This window comes from Laetiporus sulphureus (assembly GCF_001632365.1).
Source record: "Laetiporus sulphureus 93-53 unplaced genomic scaffold LAESUscaffold_23, whole genome shotgun sequence".
Lineage (NCBI taxonomy): Eukaryota > Fungi > Basidiomycota > Agaricomycetes > Polyporales > Laetiporaceae > Laetiporus > Laetiporus sulphureus.
In genome coordinates, this window is record NW_024468532.1 from 167,607 (window position 1) to 180,260 (window position 12,654).

The following is a 12,654-nucleotide window of genomic DNA, read 5'->3' on the forward strand; positions in this document are numbered from 1 at the left end:
ACCGGAGGCATTGGGTTGTAGTACATGTCTCGCGTTCCACGCTAGCGAAAAGTGCAGCAGAAATTGATAATGAAATTAATCAAATAAACCATACCCATTTCAGGGTCATATCGTCTGACCAATGGGAAAGGCAGCCTACCACGTGACGTATAAACCCCATGCTGGGAGTTAGTCATTCGGCTTTGCAGATTTCGGAATGAACGGGGTCATTGCGTGTTGCGACGGCGAGCGCGTTCTCCACAGCTCTCTCCCTTTCCCATCTCTCTTCGATGCTCGGCCGTTCTCTACGTTCAGTGGCCTTGGGAAGACGGCGCATCTTAGCTCCCATCGTGCGCGTACATTTCGCTCGAACTTTCGCTACTCCTTCCGACAACAATCCGACGCCAGAGAACAAGCCAAATGACGCGAACAAGCCTAGAGAGAAGGGAGAAGTGGAGGATAAGGAGAAGTCATCGAATGATGGTCTGAAGGGCTCCGAGAAGAAGCAGGAGTCGTTGAAGGGCCTCGAGGGCTTTTTCCAACGGTATCACCAGCAGAAGAAGCATCAGGAAGGCCAGGAGGATGAGGAGCCTCATCGCGATGAGAAGGAGTCTCAACGGCAGAAGCTTCCCCCTCCACCATCCGAGAATAATGGCTTTAATGCCAACCAGCTTGCCCTACTTGCTACCACTGCTGCAATATTATGGGCCCTCTCGAGTTCTTCCACGTCCGGTTCTCGCGAGATCACCTGGCAGGAATTCCGCACCGCATTCCTCGACAAAGGTCTCGTGGACAAGCTCATTGTCGTTAATAGAAGCAAAGTGAAGGTCAAGCTGCATTCGAATGCTACGGGTACAATGTACCCGAACACACCTCTCGGCGGCGGAGATTACTACTTCTCGATCGGCTCCGTTGAGGCTTTCGAGCGCAAGCTCGATGAGGCACAGAAGGAGCTCGGAATCCCTTCAATCGAGCGTATACCCGTTGCCTACCACGATGAAGTCTCCGCCTTCAGTTATTTGCTGAACTTTGGACCTACACTACTGTTTGCAGGTCTGCTCTTCTATCTATCACGGAGAGCAGGGGGATCCGCCAGCTCGTCAGGAGGCATCTTCAGCATTGGGAAGAGTCGCGCCAAGCTGTTCAATAAGGACACGGACGTCAAGGTCAAGTTCAAGGACGTGGCAGGCATGGATGAGGCCAAACAGGAGATCATGGAGTTTGTCTCCTTCCTTAAGGAGCCTCAGCGGTACGAGAAACTTGGAGCTAAGATCCCGCGCGGTGCGATCTTGTCAGGCCCTCCAGGTACTGGTAAGACCTTGCTAGCCAAGGCCACCGCTGGAGAGGCCAATGTGCCTTTCTTTTCCGTCTCCGGCTCTGAATTCGTCGAGATGTTCGTCGGGGTTGGATCTTCTCGAGTCCGCGATCTCTTCGCGTCAGCAAAGAAGAACGCGCCGTCGATCATCTTCATTGACGAAATCGACGCGATCGGCAAAGCTCGAGGCAAGCGCGGTGGCTTCGGCGGGAACGATGAGCGGGAGAACACGCTCAATCAACTTTTGGTCGAGATGGATGGGTTCGGTACACAGGAGCATGTCGTCGTACTCGCTGGTACGAACAGACCTGATGTTCTTGACCCTGCGTTGATGCGTCCCGGTCGTTTCGACCGGCACATCACCATTGATCGTCCTGACGTCGGAGGTCGCAAGGGCATCTTCCTGGTGCACTTGAAGCCTCTCAAGCTCTCCCCCAGCCTCCCTGAGACGGAGTCATTTGCACACAAACTTGCCGTGCTTACACCAGGCTTTTCGGGCGCAGACATAGCAAACGTCTGCAATGAGGCTGCACTGCACGCTGCTCGGAATGGTCACGAATCGATCCAAGAGTCCGATTTCGAGAGCGCAATCGAACGCGTGATCGTTGGACTGGAAAGAAAGAGCAGAATTCTCAGTCCAGAGGAGAAGAAGACGGTCGCATACCACGAGGCTGGTCATGCTATCTGCGGCTGGTTTTTGGAACACGCAGACCCTCTGCTCAAGGTCAGTATCATTCCTCGAGGAGTTGGCGCGTTGGGATATGCGCAGGTGAGATATTTTTAATCATCTATTGCTTGAAAACCTGTTGACTTGGGATTGCCCTTTTAGTACCTGCCGCCTGACCGTTATCTCTTGTCAACGCCGCAAATGCTGGACCGGATATGCATGACGCTCGGTGGCCGTGTTTCTGAAGAAATATTCTTCGGCGCTGAGAACATCACGACGGGTGCGCAGGATGATCTGCAGAAGATCACTCGCATGGCATTCGAAGCTGTTGCAAACTACGGCATGAACGAGGTCGTCGGGCCCGTCAGTTATGGCGGTGCGAAAGCAGCCGATGAGAGCTTGCAGAAGCCATTCAGTGAGAAGACGGGCGAGATGCTTGATGGGGAAGTGCGGAAGATGATTGTGTATGTGTCCCGTTCTGTCTTAAGTCAAGTGTTCTAGCTCATGTCGCTGTTTGCAGCAATGCACATCAACGAACCACGGACCTCCTTACCAAACATAAGGAAGACGTTGAGAAGATTGCCAAGTTGCTCCTTGAGAGGGAGGTGATCACTCGGTATGAGCCCATTCTATCAGAATTCCTCACTTTCAATAACTCACGTCTCATACAGTGAAGATATGATCAATATTCTTGGTCCCCGACCATTCGCAAACCGCAAGGATGCAATGGACAAGTGGTTGGACGAGAACAGGAACCAAGAGCGCAGTGCACCACCGCCCCTCGAGACGCCATCTGAAGGCACAACTGCGCCGGCTGCGACACGAGTGGACGAGCCCAGACTGTGATCTGTTATCATGCTAGCTGTACGATTCTTCTTTCGTTTTCCATAGTCTAGTAAATGGTTAAAGTTGGGAAATGTTTGTTCACGTCGGACTCGGCGGACATCGATTGTATCAAAGACATCTGTATCTATCGTAATGCTTGAAAGCCCTACTCATGAACGGAATCATCGTATTTGGATTTCGGGCTATATCGGGAGCATTTGTGTGACGAATATTGTGTTCCAATGTTTTCATCGACAGTGGTACGTCTCTGCAGCATTTCTGCTCCTTTCCATTACACGAACGTGGTCCACTATCATAGGGTGTACCGGAAGCCACTCCACTGGTCTCCTTTTTCTCTCTTTGCGGCCTCAACACTCTCGAAATGCCCGTTCCGTTCGTCGGCGAGCTTGTTGTCCACACCCTCAACGACTTCGTCGCGCTCGCCTGCCTCTCGCTTTGCGTTCTCCCGTCTGAGAAGGATGTGGAACGTGAGCGAGCAGAGCCATCCAATGGCGATGTAGGTGAATACAATGCCGTGGCCCATACGATACCATGGCTTGTCAACGGCACGGTACTGCGCGGACTCGTGAATATGCTGGCAGTCATCTGTATTCAGCGAGAACTTACTATATTTGCACTGACTGCGCCATTCAGGTTGCCCCACCCTATAGCCATGGCTAGTGTCGCACCGCGCTTGTAGGATCCCTCCACGTTACCGGAGACCCATGCTCTGTAATGATCGTTAGTAGACGTGCTGGAGCTCGGAAGAAGGCTGCTTACACGGAGTTTGCTGTGGATGGCAAAGATCGCTTAGCTACAGTTCCTAGCGTGAAAGGGGAGGTGGCACTTACGAACTGTAGGATAAATCGCGCTGGAGACCATTCTTCAGCCAAGACCGTTCAGAAAGCATGTGAACTAACGACTCACGAGGCAGCCAGATACACGGCGAAGTACGATAACGGAGCGCTCCTCGAGCAAATCAGTATGATGTATCCAACCAATCCTGCGGGTACTCCGTCAGCTGATGCATGACAAGGAGCTTGTGGGTACGGGCTTGCCTGTGCCGAATAAAATGCTGTAACAAGATGAGCAATCGAGATCCATATGGCCTCGAGAACGACGCACAGGTTGATCATGCCTCTCTTTCCCAATCTATCCCCAACAAATCCGACGACTACGGTGACGATGCACGCCCACACGTAAACAGGAACAGACAACAAGTTGGCAGCGGTAGCCTGGTAACCTGAATTGTCAAATTGTCACAATACATTTTCCTGATCAATAACGGGATAGCGAGCAGCTGTGCAAATAGTTACCTAGCTGTGAAAAAGAAAATGGTTATCATTGAAAGAGTATCAGATTGTGACAAGAAGGTTATACCTGGTTGATAATTGTAGGAGTGAAAAGGGAGAAGGCGAAGAGGGGACCGTCACTGAGTCCACAATCAACTCTTGAAGACGTTGCTTTGCAATACCATCACTTACAAGCCCATGTAAATACCCACTAATATCGTCAAGACATTTGTATTAGCCGATCCATAGACCATGAAAGCATAGACTCTTCACGTACTGGCGAGCCACGTCTTCCAATCCGTCAAACTCTGCTTGACATATTTCATATTGAAATTCTCTCCCGCGGCGCTGAACTGCATATCTGCCTGCAAGCGTCTGATCATCCATACGCGCTCCTCTTCTTTGAGGAATCTCGCGGTGTCCGGGAAGTCCTGAAGGATCCAGAGGGATGCAACTGCACAGACTACGGTGAACAGACCTTCCAATATGAAAATCCATTGCCACCCGCGCTTCCCGCCGACGCCGTCCATCTTGTTGATGGCCACGGCCAGTAGACCACCTGCGATACGTTACAATATCAGATTGGTATTCAAAGCACGCATGCTTGGTCCACGTACTGAAAGCACCAGCAACTGTGGCAGAGGTAAAGAATAGAGCAACTCTGGTTCCTAGTTCCGACCGCTTGTACCAGCTAGCGACCGCAGGAGATCGTCAGCTGTTGAGGATGCAAGCTGGTATATGCCCACACATACCATGACAGATAGTAGACAATCCCGGGGTACAAACCAGCTTCCGCAAGCCCCAGCAGCACACGCAAACCTGGAAGTGCCGATGAGTTGGGCTGAGCCGATACAGTCATTTCGTGAGCATACCGACAAGTCCGCCATAGTTGGTGATGACGCCATGCATAGTCTGAAGACATGGACCATGAGTGGGTGTCGGACGGAGATGACCGGAACGGTGAATCGTACCATAGCAATTCCCCACACGAACATGATGAACGCGAGCCATCTCGACGGCCGTAGCCGCTTTAGGACCATGTTGCTGGGTAGCTACGAATAGCAGGGTGGAGTGAGTTTATGAACGTGTTGAGGACTGTTATTTCGACCAACTTCGAATAATGCATATGGGAAGAAGAAGACCTATTAATCACGTTAGCAGTGCATCTGCGAGATTCTATTGTATCGCACCGTCAACGCAATCAGATACTGCTTGTCAGTAAGGTGGATGTCGGTCGTCATCCCGTATAGCTACCAGTAGTTTGATCGACTTAGCCATTGTACGACTCGTATAGTACAAGCGCCAATACCTTCGCATTGCCGATATTTCCTCTGTCGAGGGAATTGAGGAAATACAGCATCGCCAGCCACGGCACAGCGTGCAAATCTATCCGGCGTAGGAGCTTGCGTTCATTGACGGCCGATGTGTCGACTTCCGGCCTGTAGACACTGTCCGGCAGCACGGGGAGAATCTCGGGATCCGCAGGTCCCTTCTCTGCTGGAACGATTTTCGCAGACATGACTGTGACCGGTGTCGAGTTGGCTGTGGAACCGTGCAGAGATCAGAAGCCTCGACGACATCTTATACAGTGGCGTTTTGATAACGGAGTAGTAACTGAGGCGAGGTCGGTGCGATAGGCACGAATCATGAGATCGAAGGTTGGGCAAATTGATCTGGCTTGGCGCGCGCAAAACTCCAGGAACGCGAAGATAGCGAATGTCTGCCAGCTTGCAGCGGGCATTCGATATAACATTCGGTGGCTGTAAGTGATAGCAGATTGTCCTCGTGATGGCATCAGTGTCCCCTATGGAACGTTCAATAACAACCGCGCCCTGTGAATCTGCGTTTAAAGGATTACAGGCGCATAGAGGGTGTTTTTGAGACGCACCTAATATTATATATAAATAGGTCATTGGCTTTATCGTGTAGAGTAGTTAGTGATCGGTATCCAAGGCTGATGCTATTCAATTAGCCAACGGCCTTGCGATAAACATCGCAGCCCACTATGCCCTGGAACGCTGTGAGTTGCTCGCCAAGCCAGGTCCTGATATCCTCGGTCTCCTTTGCTGCTAGCCGTAATATGCAACCCCGGCCGTTTTTGAGCGGGCTGAAGGACCACAACAGATCTGGAGGCAAGGCGTGCCTGAAAACAATGATTTTTGCGTATTCCGCAGACAGACGTTGGATGGTATCCTGTACCAGTGGTCCGTACATGATAACGGTGGCGTAGCATGAATAGGGGCGGAGGGTGTCCGCAAGCGTTCGAGGCGCCAACATAGAGCTGGCAGAATCCTGTTCCTCCAACAGCATGACGTCTTTTGCGATCCGCTCCTCGTCGACCCAGATTTCGTTCATGCTGTGATACCTGGCGAAGACCCATTCCTCCCCTAGTGCTCGCCGACCAGACGTCACAGAATCCAGAATGACTGCTGAAGCGTTGCCCTTGATACGAAATATCTGGAGTTGATTATATTTGGCTGAACGGAAGCAGGTCACTGGATCGGGAAGTTGAAAGAGTGCGCCTCCGTCCTCGATCGTGACATTCATGACTTGCGTCGTGATCGCGTCGGAGGGCGTCCCTTGTGAACGCGCTGAGGGCCGCTGTCCCGGTCGAGTCTTGAATACCTTGGTAGAGCCCTAGACAAAGGCTGTTTCATACAACCCAGCGTGATTTGGCGTAAGCGATCGCACCTGAGATAGCATGACAAGAGTTGCACCAGCCTTTACGTCTACCGAGAGGTCGATGCGATCTCCTCCAACAAGCCCGCCTCCATATGTCATGACATATACTACAGAAACGTTCCGTTGCTCAATTCGGGGAGATAGCAACTTCAGAGGGTACGTGGATGACAGCTCGGAGAAGCTAGCTTCAGATCCATGCATTTGCAGAACGATGCGGCCAATGCCTGCGTTCATTGTGGTGCCAGAATGCAATTACGAGATCGCCCAATAAGGCGCAAGGTACTTGAAGAGTGTAGGATTGCGCAGAGACTCAAGCTGCCCGGATGGCAAACGCCACCGTCGCGACGGTTGCAGCACGTGCTCGACGCGCATAGCACCCTGCCTTGCGAACGGCTCTCTTTGGTCATCGTTTGTCACGATGTTCGATGAGTGTTCGTGATTTTCCTTCCTGCTAACCTGAAGAGCTCATCTTCTTCACTCCTTCGCAGATGTCGAGCACGCTTCCGCGCCTGGTCTCTCGCAAGGAGGAGCCTTGGCACTACCGCAAGTACAGTATGAGGGATTTGAGCCTTCACCTTACGCACAGGAAGATCAAACGGATGCATTGAGCAGCGCTGTAAGTGATCATGGTCAAACCATGTCACTCCCGCTAATGTGACATGCAGGAGCAAGCCGAAACTGCTGCTCCTGCTACTCCGCTCTTTGAGCTCGGCCGCGTTCAATACACCCTCCCGGCGCCTCTAATATCACTCGCAGTATCGTCCGATGTGCTCTCTATGGGACTAGAAAACAACGTCATCGTGCAGATTGAACTCTCGCATGCAGAGCAAGTCGTCAAGGTAACTATTCCACGCAAGCCCACCGAATTCACCATCTACAAGCTATTTCAAGATCCCTCAGGAAGACATCTCATCATCTCCTCCACCCAAGGCGAGAACTGGTATCTCTTCAGGGGCTCGAAGAAACCTCGTCAACTGAAAAACTTCAAGATGGTGATCGAGAGCGTAGCTTGGAACAAGCCTGCACTGCTCCTATCCACTCGATCCACTTCTACGCGGGAGATGTTGATAGGCGCCAAGAACGGGGTCATTTATGAGACAGCGCTCGACGGGGAGGAGGAGCTATTCAGATCCGCAGACAGGTACCTCCAGCCTGTGTACACTCTTCCGGAGCGACAGCCTGTCACTGGGTTGCAATTCGAATTTTTCCCTCCGTCAGACCCGCGGAGGACCCTAGTCCTTGTAACGACTCCCTCCCGGATATACCAATTCATCGGTTCTCCTGAACGTCGCCCTGATGAACATGTTCGCGTGTTCGCCGGGCTCTTCGCGAGTTACCGAGACTCAACGCCAAGTCAGTAGCGATACATCCTTGAATGGCTCGTCACTAATAGCTCGAAGAGATCTCGGAGCTACCTGGCAACACTGACTACTCTGAGCTTCATACTTACACCCCAAATGCTGACCAAGCACAATCCCTCCCCAAGTACTTGGCGTGGATGACGGGTCTGTATATCATTCCTTTGGCAATTCGCCCATTCTCATATGTCGAACAGGCCCAGGTATCTACCATGGAGCTCTCAATTTCGAGTCCACTTCGGACGATCTGATCGACGGAGCGCAACTTCTCCCATATCCCAGTCTGCTACTCTCCCCGTCTGCTTCGCCGTCCAGAGCACCGCCTAGCACTGTCGGGCTTCCTTATTCAATGGCACTGACTGAGTTCCATTTTGTTCTGCTATATCAGGAACGTGTGGTAGGCTTGTCGAACCTGAACGAACAGCAAACGTACGAAGAGCTGCTGCCTCTGGTATAGCCTGTGGCTTTCTCTCTATCTTTCCGTCCACTAATATACGTCGGATTTTTCATAATAGAAGCCAAACGAATCCGTGCGAGGAATGACAGCAGATCCAGTGCGGAAGACGTACTGGGTATACACCGATCAGTCATTATTCGAACTCGTCGTGGCGAACGAACATCGTGATGTGTGGAAGATCTACCTTGAGAAGGGCAAATACGATACCGCTCTCCTCTATGCCAAGGTATTGCATTAGTCCGCGATGAATGCAATGACGCTAATGCACAACCAGACAGCGTATCAGAAAGACCTCGTGCTTTCCGCACAAGCCCAGGCATACTTCAATGAAGGGAGATACTTTCAGGCAGCGCAATGTTATGCGCAATGCTCCGTTAGCTTTGAGGAGGTTGCGTTGAAGTTCTTGGATGTCGGTGAACGGGACGCGCTAAGATCCTACATCGTTTCGCGCCTTGAGCGGACAAGGAAGACGGTTGGCTTGGACTACCGTATGAAACGAGCTCCACACTAATCCCTCATCTGCATAGGACTTCTCCCAGCGCATGATGCTTGCCACATGGCTCGTCGAGTTCTATCTGAGCAAGTGCAATGAACTGGACGATCTCATAGCTTCGGAATCTGTGTCGCACGATGTCGAGAACTTGCGTACCGAACGGACGATTCTAGAGGAGGATCTGCGGCATTTCTTCCAAGCTTACAAGGTTTGAAGCGCTTCATATCATGTAGTCACACTCTAACGGGATTAATGAAGGCCAGCCTTGATCCAAGCACCGTATACGAGCTCATCCAAGGGCATGGTCGTACGGACATGTATCTACACTATGCAACTGTGGTCGGAGATCATGAGCGTGTCGTCGAGCACTATGTTTTGGAGGAGGAATGGACAAAGGCCATTGAGGCCATCAGCCGTCAGGTTGGTGTGCGGTTTGGTCTATTACTTGCATGCTCATGTAGCATCGCAGTCGAACTTGGAACTTTACTATCGCTTCGGTCCTGTGCTTAGCCGCCAAGCTCCAAAGGAGACCGTAGATTCTTGGCTCCGGCAGCCGTTGCTGGATCCTTTGCACCTCATTCCTGCCCTTCTCCGTTTACAACACATACCACGGGACCCGGTTTCCCCCAATCAAGCGGTCCGATACCTTAACCATGTTATCTTCGAGCAAGGAAGCACCTCGCCTACCGTACACAACCTCATGATCACCTTCTATGCCTCTGTTCCTGTGGATACGACCGGCTCGTCGTCATCCAATACTCAGCCGGAAGATGATGGACCGCTGCTACGGTTCCTCTCCTCGGCACCGTCTGATCCTCTGACTGGAAAGCCGTACTATGACCTCGATTATGCTCTTCGGCTATGCAAGCAGACCGGTCGGACGCAGCCCTGTGTACACATCTATTCGAAAATGGGGCTTTACGAGAGCAGCGTGGAGCTTGCCCTCGAGAAGGGCGACCTGGAGCTTGCGAAAATTAATGCTGACATGCCGGAAGATGATGATCAACTGCGCAAGAAGCTTTGGCTGAAAATTGCAAAGTACGTCGTGCAGGACAAGCAGGATATCAAAATGTGCGTGCCGGTTCCTTGTTTTCTGACCCTTATTAACCCCCTGAGATTTCCCCTTTCAGGGCGATGCGCTTCCTGGAGAACACCGAGCTGCTCAAGATCGAGGACATCTTGCCCTTCTTCCCGGATTTTGTCGTGATCGATGACTTCAAGGACGAGATCTGTACGGCACTGGAGGGTTACTCCGCGCACATCGACGCTCTCAAGGCGGAGATGGACGAGGCGACGCGGAACGCCGAAGCAATTAAACAGGATATCGCCGCACTGCAGAAGCGCTTCGTGACCATTGACTCGACGGAGAAGTGCTCCTTGTGCCATCATGCCCTCTTCACCAGGCAGTTTTACGTTTTCCCTTGTCAACACACGTTCCACGCTGACTGTCTGATCGGATTGGTGCGTCCCTTTTACGGTGTCATTATTGGAAATCGGCTGAAATCGACCGGGCTAGACCAAGGAATATCTCCCTGCACATGCGCTCAGGCGAATCCTGACCCTTCAGAACGAGCTCGTCAAAGCCTCACAGAAGGGCGGTCTGGATCGCAACAGCATCGCCAATCCCTCTTTGCTACCAGGATCGGCGCCTGCGCGGCACTCGACGGCCCAGCGCACGCTGCTCTCCGCCAACTTTGGCATCGGTCAGAACCCCGCGCGCACGGCGACCGCGCTCGGGCGGAACCTCCTCTCCGCCGGCGACCGCCTGCGCGACTTGATCATCCCAGACGCGCTCGCAAGCGTCGTGACCGCACCCGCAGGGTGGATCCCTGGCATCGGGCTTGGAACGGGCGCAAAGCGGAGCACGGGTGAGAAAGACGCGGAGAAGGTGGAGCGGATGCGGAGGGAGCTGGAGGACGTGCTTGCGGCGAGCTGTCCATTATGTGAGAGCGTGGTGGCTGGGCTAGACAAGCCGTTCGAACAGGGTGGAGAGGTGGATGCGAGTTGGGCATTGTGATCTGCCGGAGCGTGATGGTGGCGACTTGTGGAGGAATGATGGGATTGTGGATGTGTCCGGTGGCTGGATCATTTCGGAGTTGCTCGATTGAAATTCGCTTGTGCCCATGCACACTTGCTCATTGCTATATACCTCAATCACATCAACGCGCAACAAGTGAGGATGTGCGATCTTAGACCAGGCGATTCAATGCAGTCTGGACTCGTACCAACGTAGATCATTTCCCAGTGCCAGTTTCCCCGGTCACCACCACTGGGGCCACCATCAAGAGATCCATGTACTTGATCAACGGAGTCTATCTTAGCTAATTAAGCCTCGGTGGATGGCACGACCCTGCCCGATACATAAATAAGAATTTCCCAGACCACGTGAATCGGACAGAACCGTGTGGCCGTCAGATCTGTCGCTATCGTATAGCCTCGTTATTGTCATAATGGCATCCTTGGCAGAGCCTTCCGTCCATGAAGCACTCCTCGCAGAATCTGACCCGCGCCTAGCAGTCATCAAATAGATATCAATTGCCTCCTCCTGTGCCTCGCTTCTGTGTCACCCTTGAGAGTCCTAAGGTTCCATTGCTGATGGTCTAGAGCACTCGATGGTGCAACAGCTGCAAAGGTACTGGCATCCCACAACAATGCGGACAAGCATCCCTTCTGCAAGCCGGGAATATAGCACGAGACACCCGGTTTATTCGACAGTCGGGCGAAGTCATCGTCAATGACTGATCTTCTTGGTCCGGCCCGCCTTACGACGCAGTCGGGCGGCTTTCCGAGCGCCCATCTTTAACAGCGAACCCTGTCAGAGAAGGAACATGGTAACCAATCAATGACTGACCTTGGCCTTCTCTTCCTCGAGCCTGCGGCGCTCCTCCGCAGCTTTCTTGCGTTCGAGCGTGATCTCGCGCCGTCTGGCCAAGCACAAAACAAAGTCAGCCTCGCATCCATACTGAAGCACTGAGGAAACAGACGCACCGCGCCTTCTCAGCCCTTTTCTCCTCGCTGAGCTCTGCCTGAAGTTGCTTAACGGCCTTCTCCTTTTGGGTCTTTTGCATGCGGTCTTCCCAGCTCTTCGTCTTTACGCCGTCAGGAATATGAGACCGCCTGGAAACGGGGTCAAGATCGGACAAGCGGGAGGGTGTATCAAGTGCACGTACACGGTTGCAGACTTGCGATGCTTCCATGCCTTGCCCGATACCCGGCCGGCAGAAGAGGACGCGAGTGAAGTCGCAGGGAGGTCTGGGCGTTGCTGAGCTTCGTCCATGTGCTCGAGGTGGATGCCATATGCGGGCTTGGTCTGTGGCGAGGACATGGTGAAAAACAAACGAGCGGTAACCGAGGAAGCGGAGATTGCAATTCGCTCTCACACGTGCAGGCGTCTACGGCCAATTTAAGGCATACGCATGGTTGCCACGAGGTGCGCCGTCGGCTGGGGACATCAGATCCCATCGGGTCACCTCAGCGAGCAGCCACTCGACGCAGACACGCCTCAATTCCCATCCAAATTCCCGCTCAGACGTCGATTTGACTTGGATGCGGTGGGAACAGCTGCGAGGCCGGAGTTCTGGCGGTC

The 12,654-nt window shown here is 52.7% G+C and overlaps 5 protein-coding genes across 5 annotated transcripts; 2 read left to right on the forward strand and 3 right to left on the reverse strand.

Moving 5' to 3' along the window:
* The first annotated feature begins 198 nt into the window (after nt 1-198).
* Nucleotides 199-3,002, forward strand: LAESUDRAFT_701281 (ATP-dependent metallopeptidase Hfl). Its single transcript, XM_040906446.1, has 4 exons — nt 199-2,063; nt 2,124-2,425; nt 2,482-2,577; nt 2,633-3,002. Exons 1-4 carry the CDS (start codon nt 270-272, stop codon nt 2,805-2,807), a joined length of 2,367 nt encoding a protein of 788 aa, XP_040763626.1. The 5' UTR covers nt 199-269; the 3' UTR covers nt 2,808-3,002.
* A 97-nt stretch (nt 3,003-3,099) lies between these two features.
* On the reverse strand, nt 3,100-5,597 carry LAESUDRAFT_737214 (MFS general substrate transporter; the record flags this gene model as incomplete). Its single annotated transcript, XM_040910771.1, has 14 exons — nt 3,100-3,360; nt 3,414-3,516; nt 3,714-3,839; nt 3,912-4,021; nt 4,167-4,218; nt 4,271-4,289; nt 4,356-4,637; nt 4,696-4,769; nt 4,831-4,897; nt 4,951-4,990; nt 5,050-5,130; nt 5,191-5,220; nt 5,269-5,328; nt 5,388-5,597. 14 exons carry the CDS (start codon nt 5,595-5,597, stop codon nt 3,100-3,102), a joined length of 1,515 nt encoding a protein of 504 aa, XP_040763627.1.
* Nucleotides 5,598-6,023: 426 nt separating this feature from the next.
* LAESUDRAFT_680438 (UreD-domain-containing protein) lies at nt 6,024-7,064 on the reverse strand. Its single transcript, XM_040905732.1, has 2 exons — nt 6,770-7,064; nt 6,024-6,715 (listed from the first exon to the last, which is right to left on the reverse strand). The coding sequence occupies exons 1-2, from the start codon at nt 6,992-6,994 to the stop codon at nt 6,047-6,049; spliced, it is 894 nt and encodes a 297-aa protein (XP_040763628.1). The 5' UTR covers nt 6,995-7,064; the 3' UTR covers nt 6,024-6,046.
* A 67-nt stretch (nt 7,065-7,131) lies between these two features.
* LAESUDRAFT_204778 (uncharacterized protein) lies at nt 7,132-11,235 on the forward strand. The gene is made up of 12 exons (XM_040901566.1): nt 7,132-7,191; nt 7,249-7,376; nt 7,426-8,113; nt 8,161-8,265; nt 8,316-8,569; nt 8,634-8,801; nt 8,850-9,047; nt 9,103-9,276; nt 9,327-9,488; nt 9,538-10,139; nt 10,199-10,529; nt 10,585-11,235. The coding sequence occupies exons 1-12, from the start codon at nt 7,179-7,181 to the stop codon at nt 11,083-11,085; spliced, it is 3,324 nt and encodes a 1,107-aa protein (XP_040763629.1). The 5' UTR covers nt 7,132-7,178; the 3' UTR covers nt 11,086-11,235.
* A 564-nt stretch (nt 11,236-11,799) lies between these two features.
* LAESUDRAFT_654762 (uncharacterized protein) lies at nt 11,800-12,345 on the reverse strand (the record flags this gene model as incomplete). The annotated part of the gene is made up of 4 exons (XM_040904507.1): nt 11,800-11,865; nt 11,920-11,992; nt 12,057-12,185; nt 12,239-12,345. 4 exons carry the CDS (start codon nt 12,343-12,345, stop codon nt 11,800-11,802), a joined length of 375 nt encoding a protein of 124 aa, XP_040763630.1.
* Between the last annotated feature and the right edge of the window lie 309 nt (nt 12,346-12,654).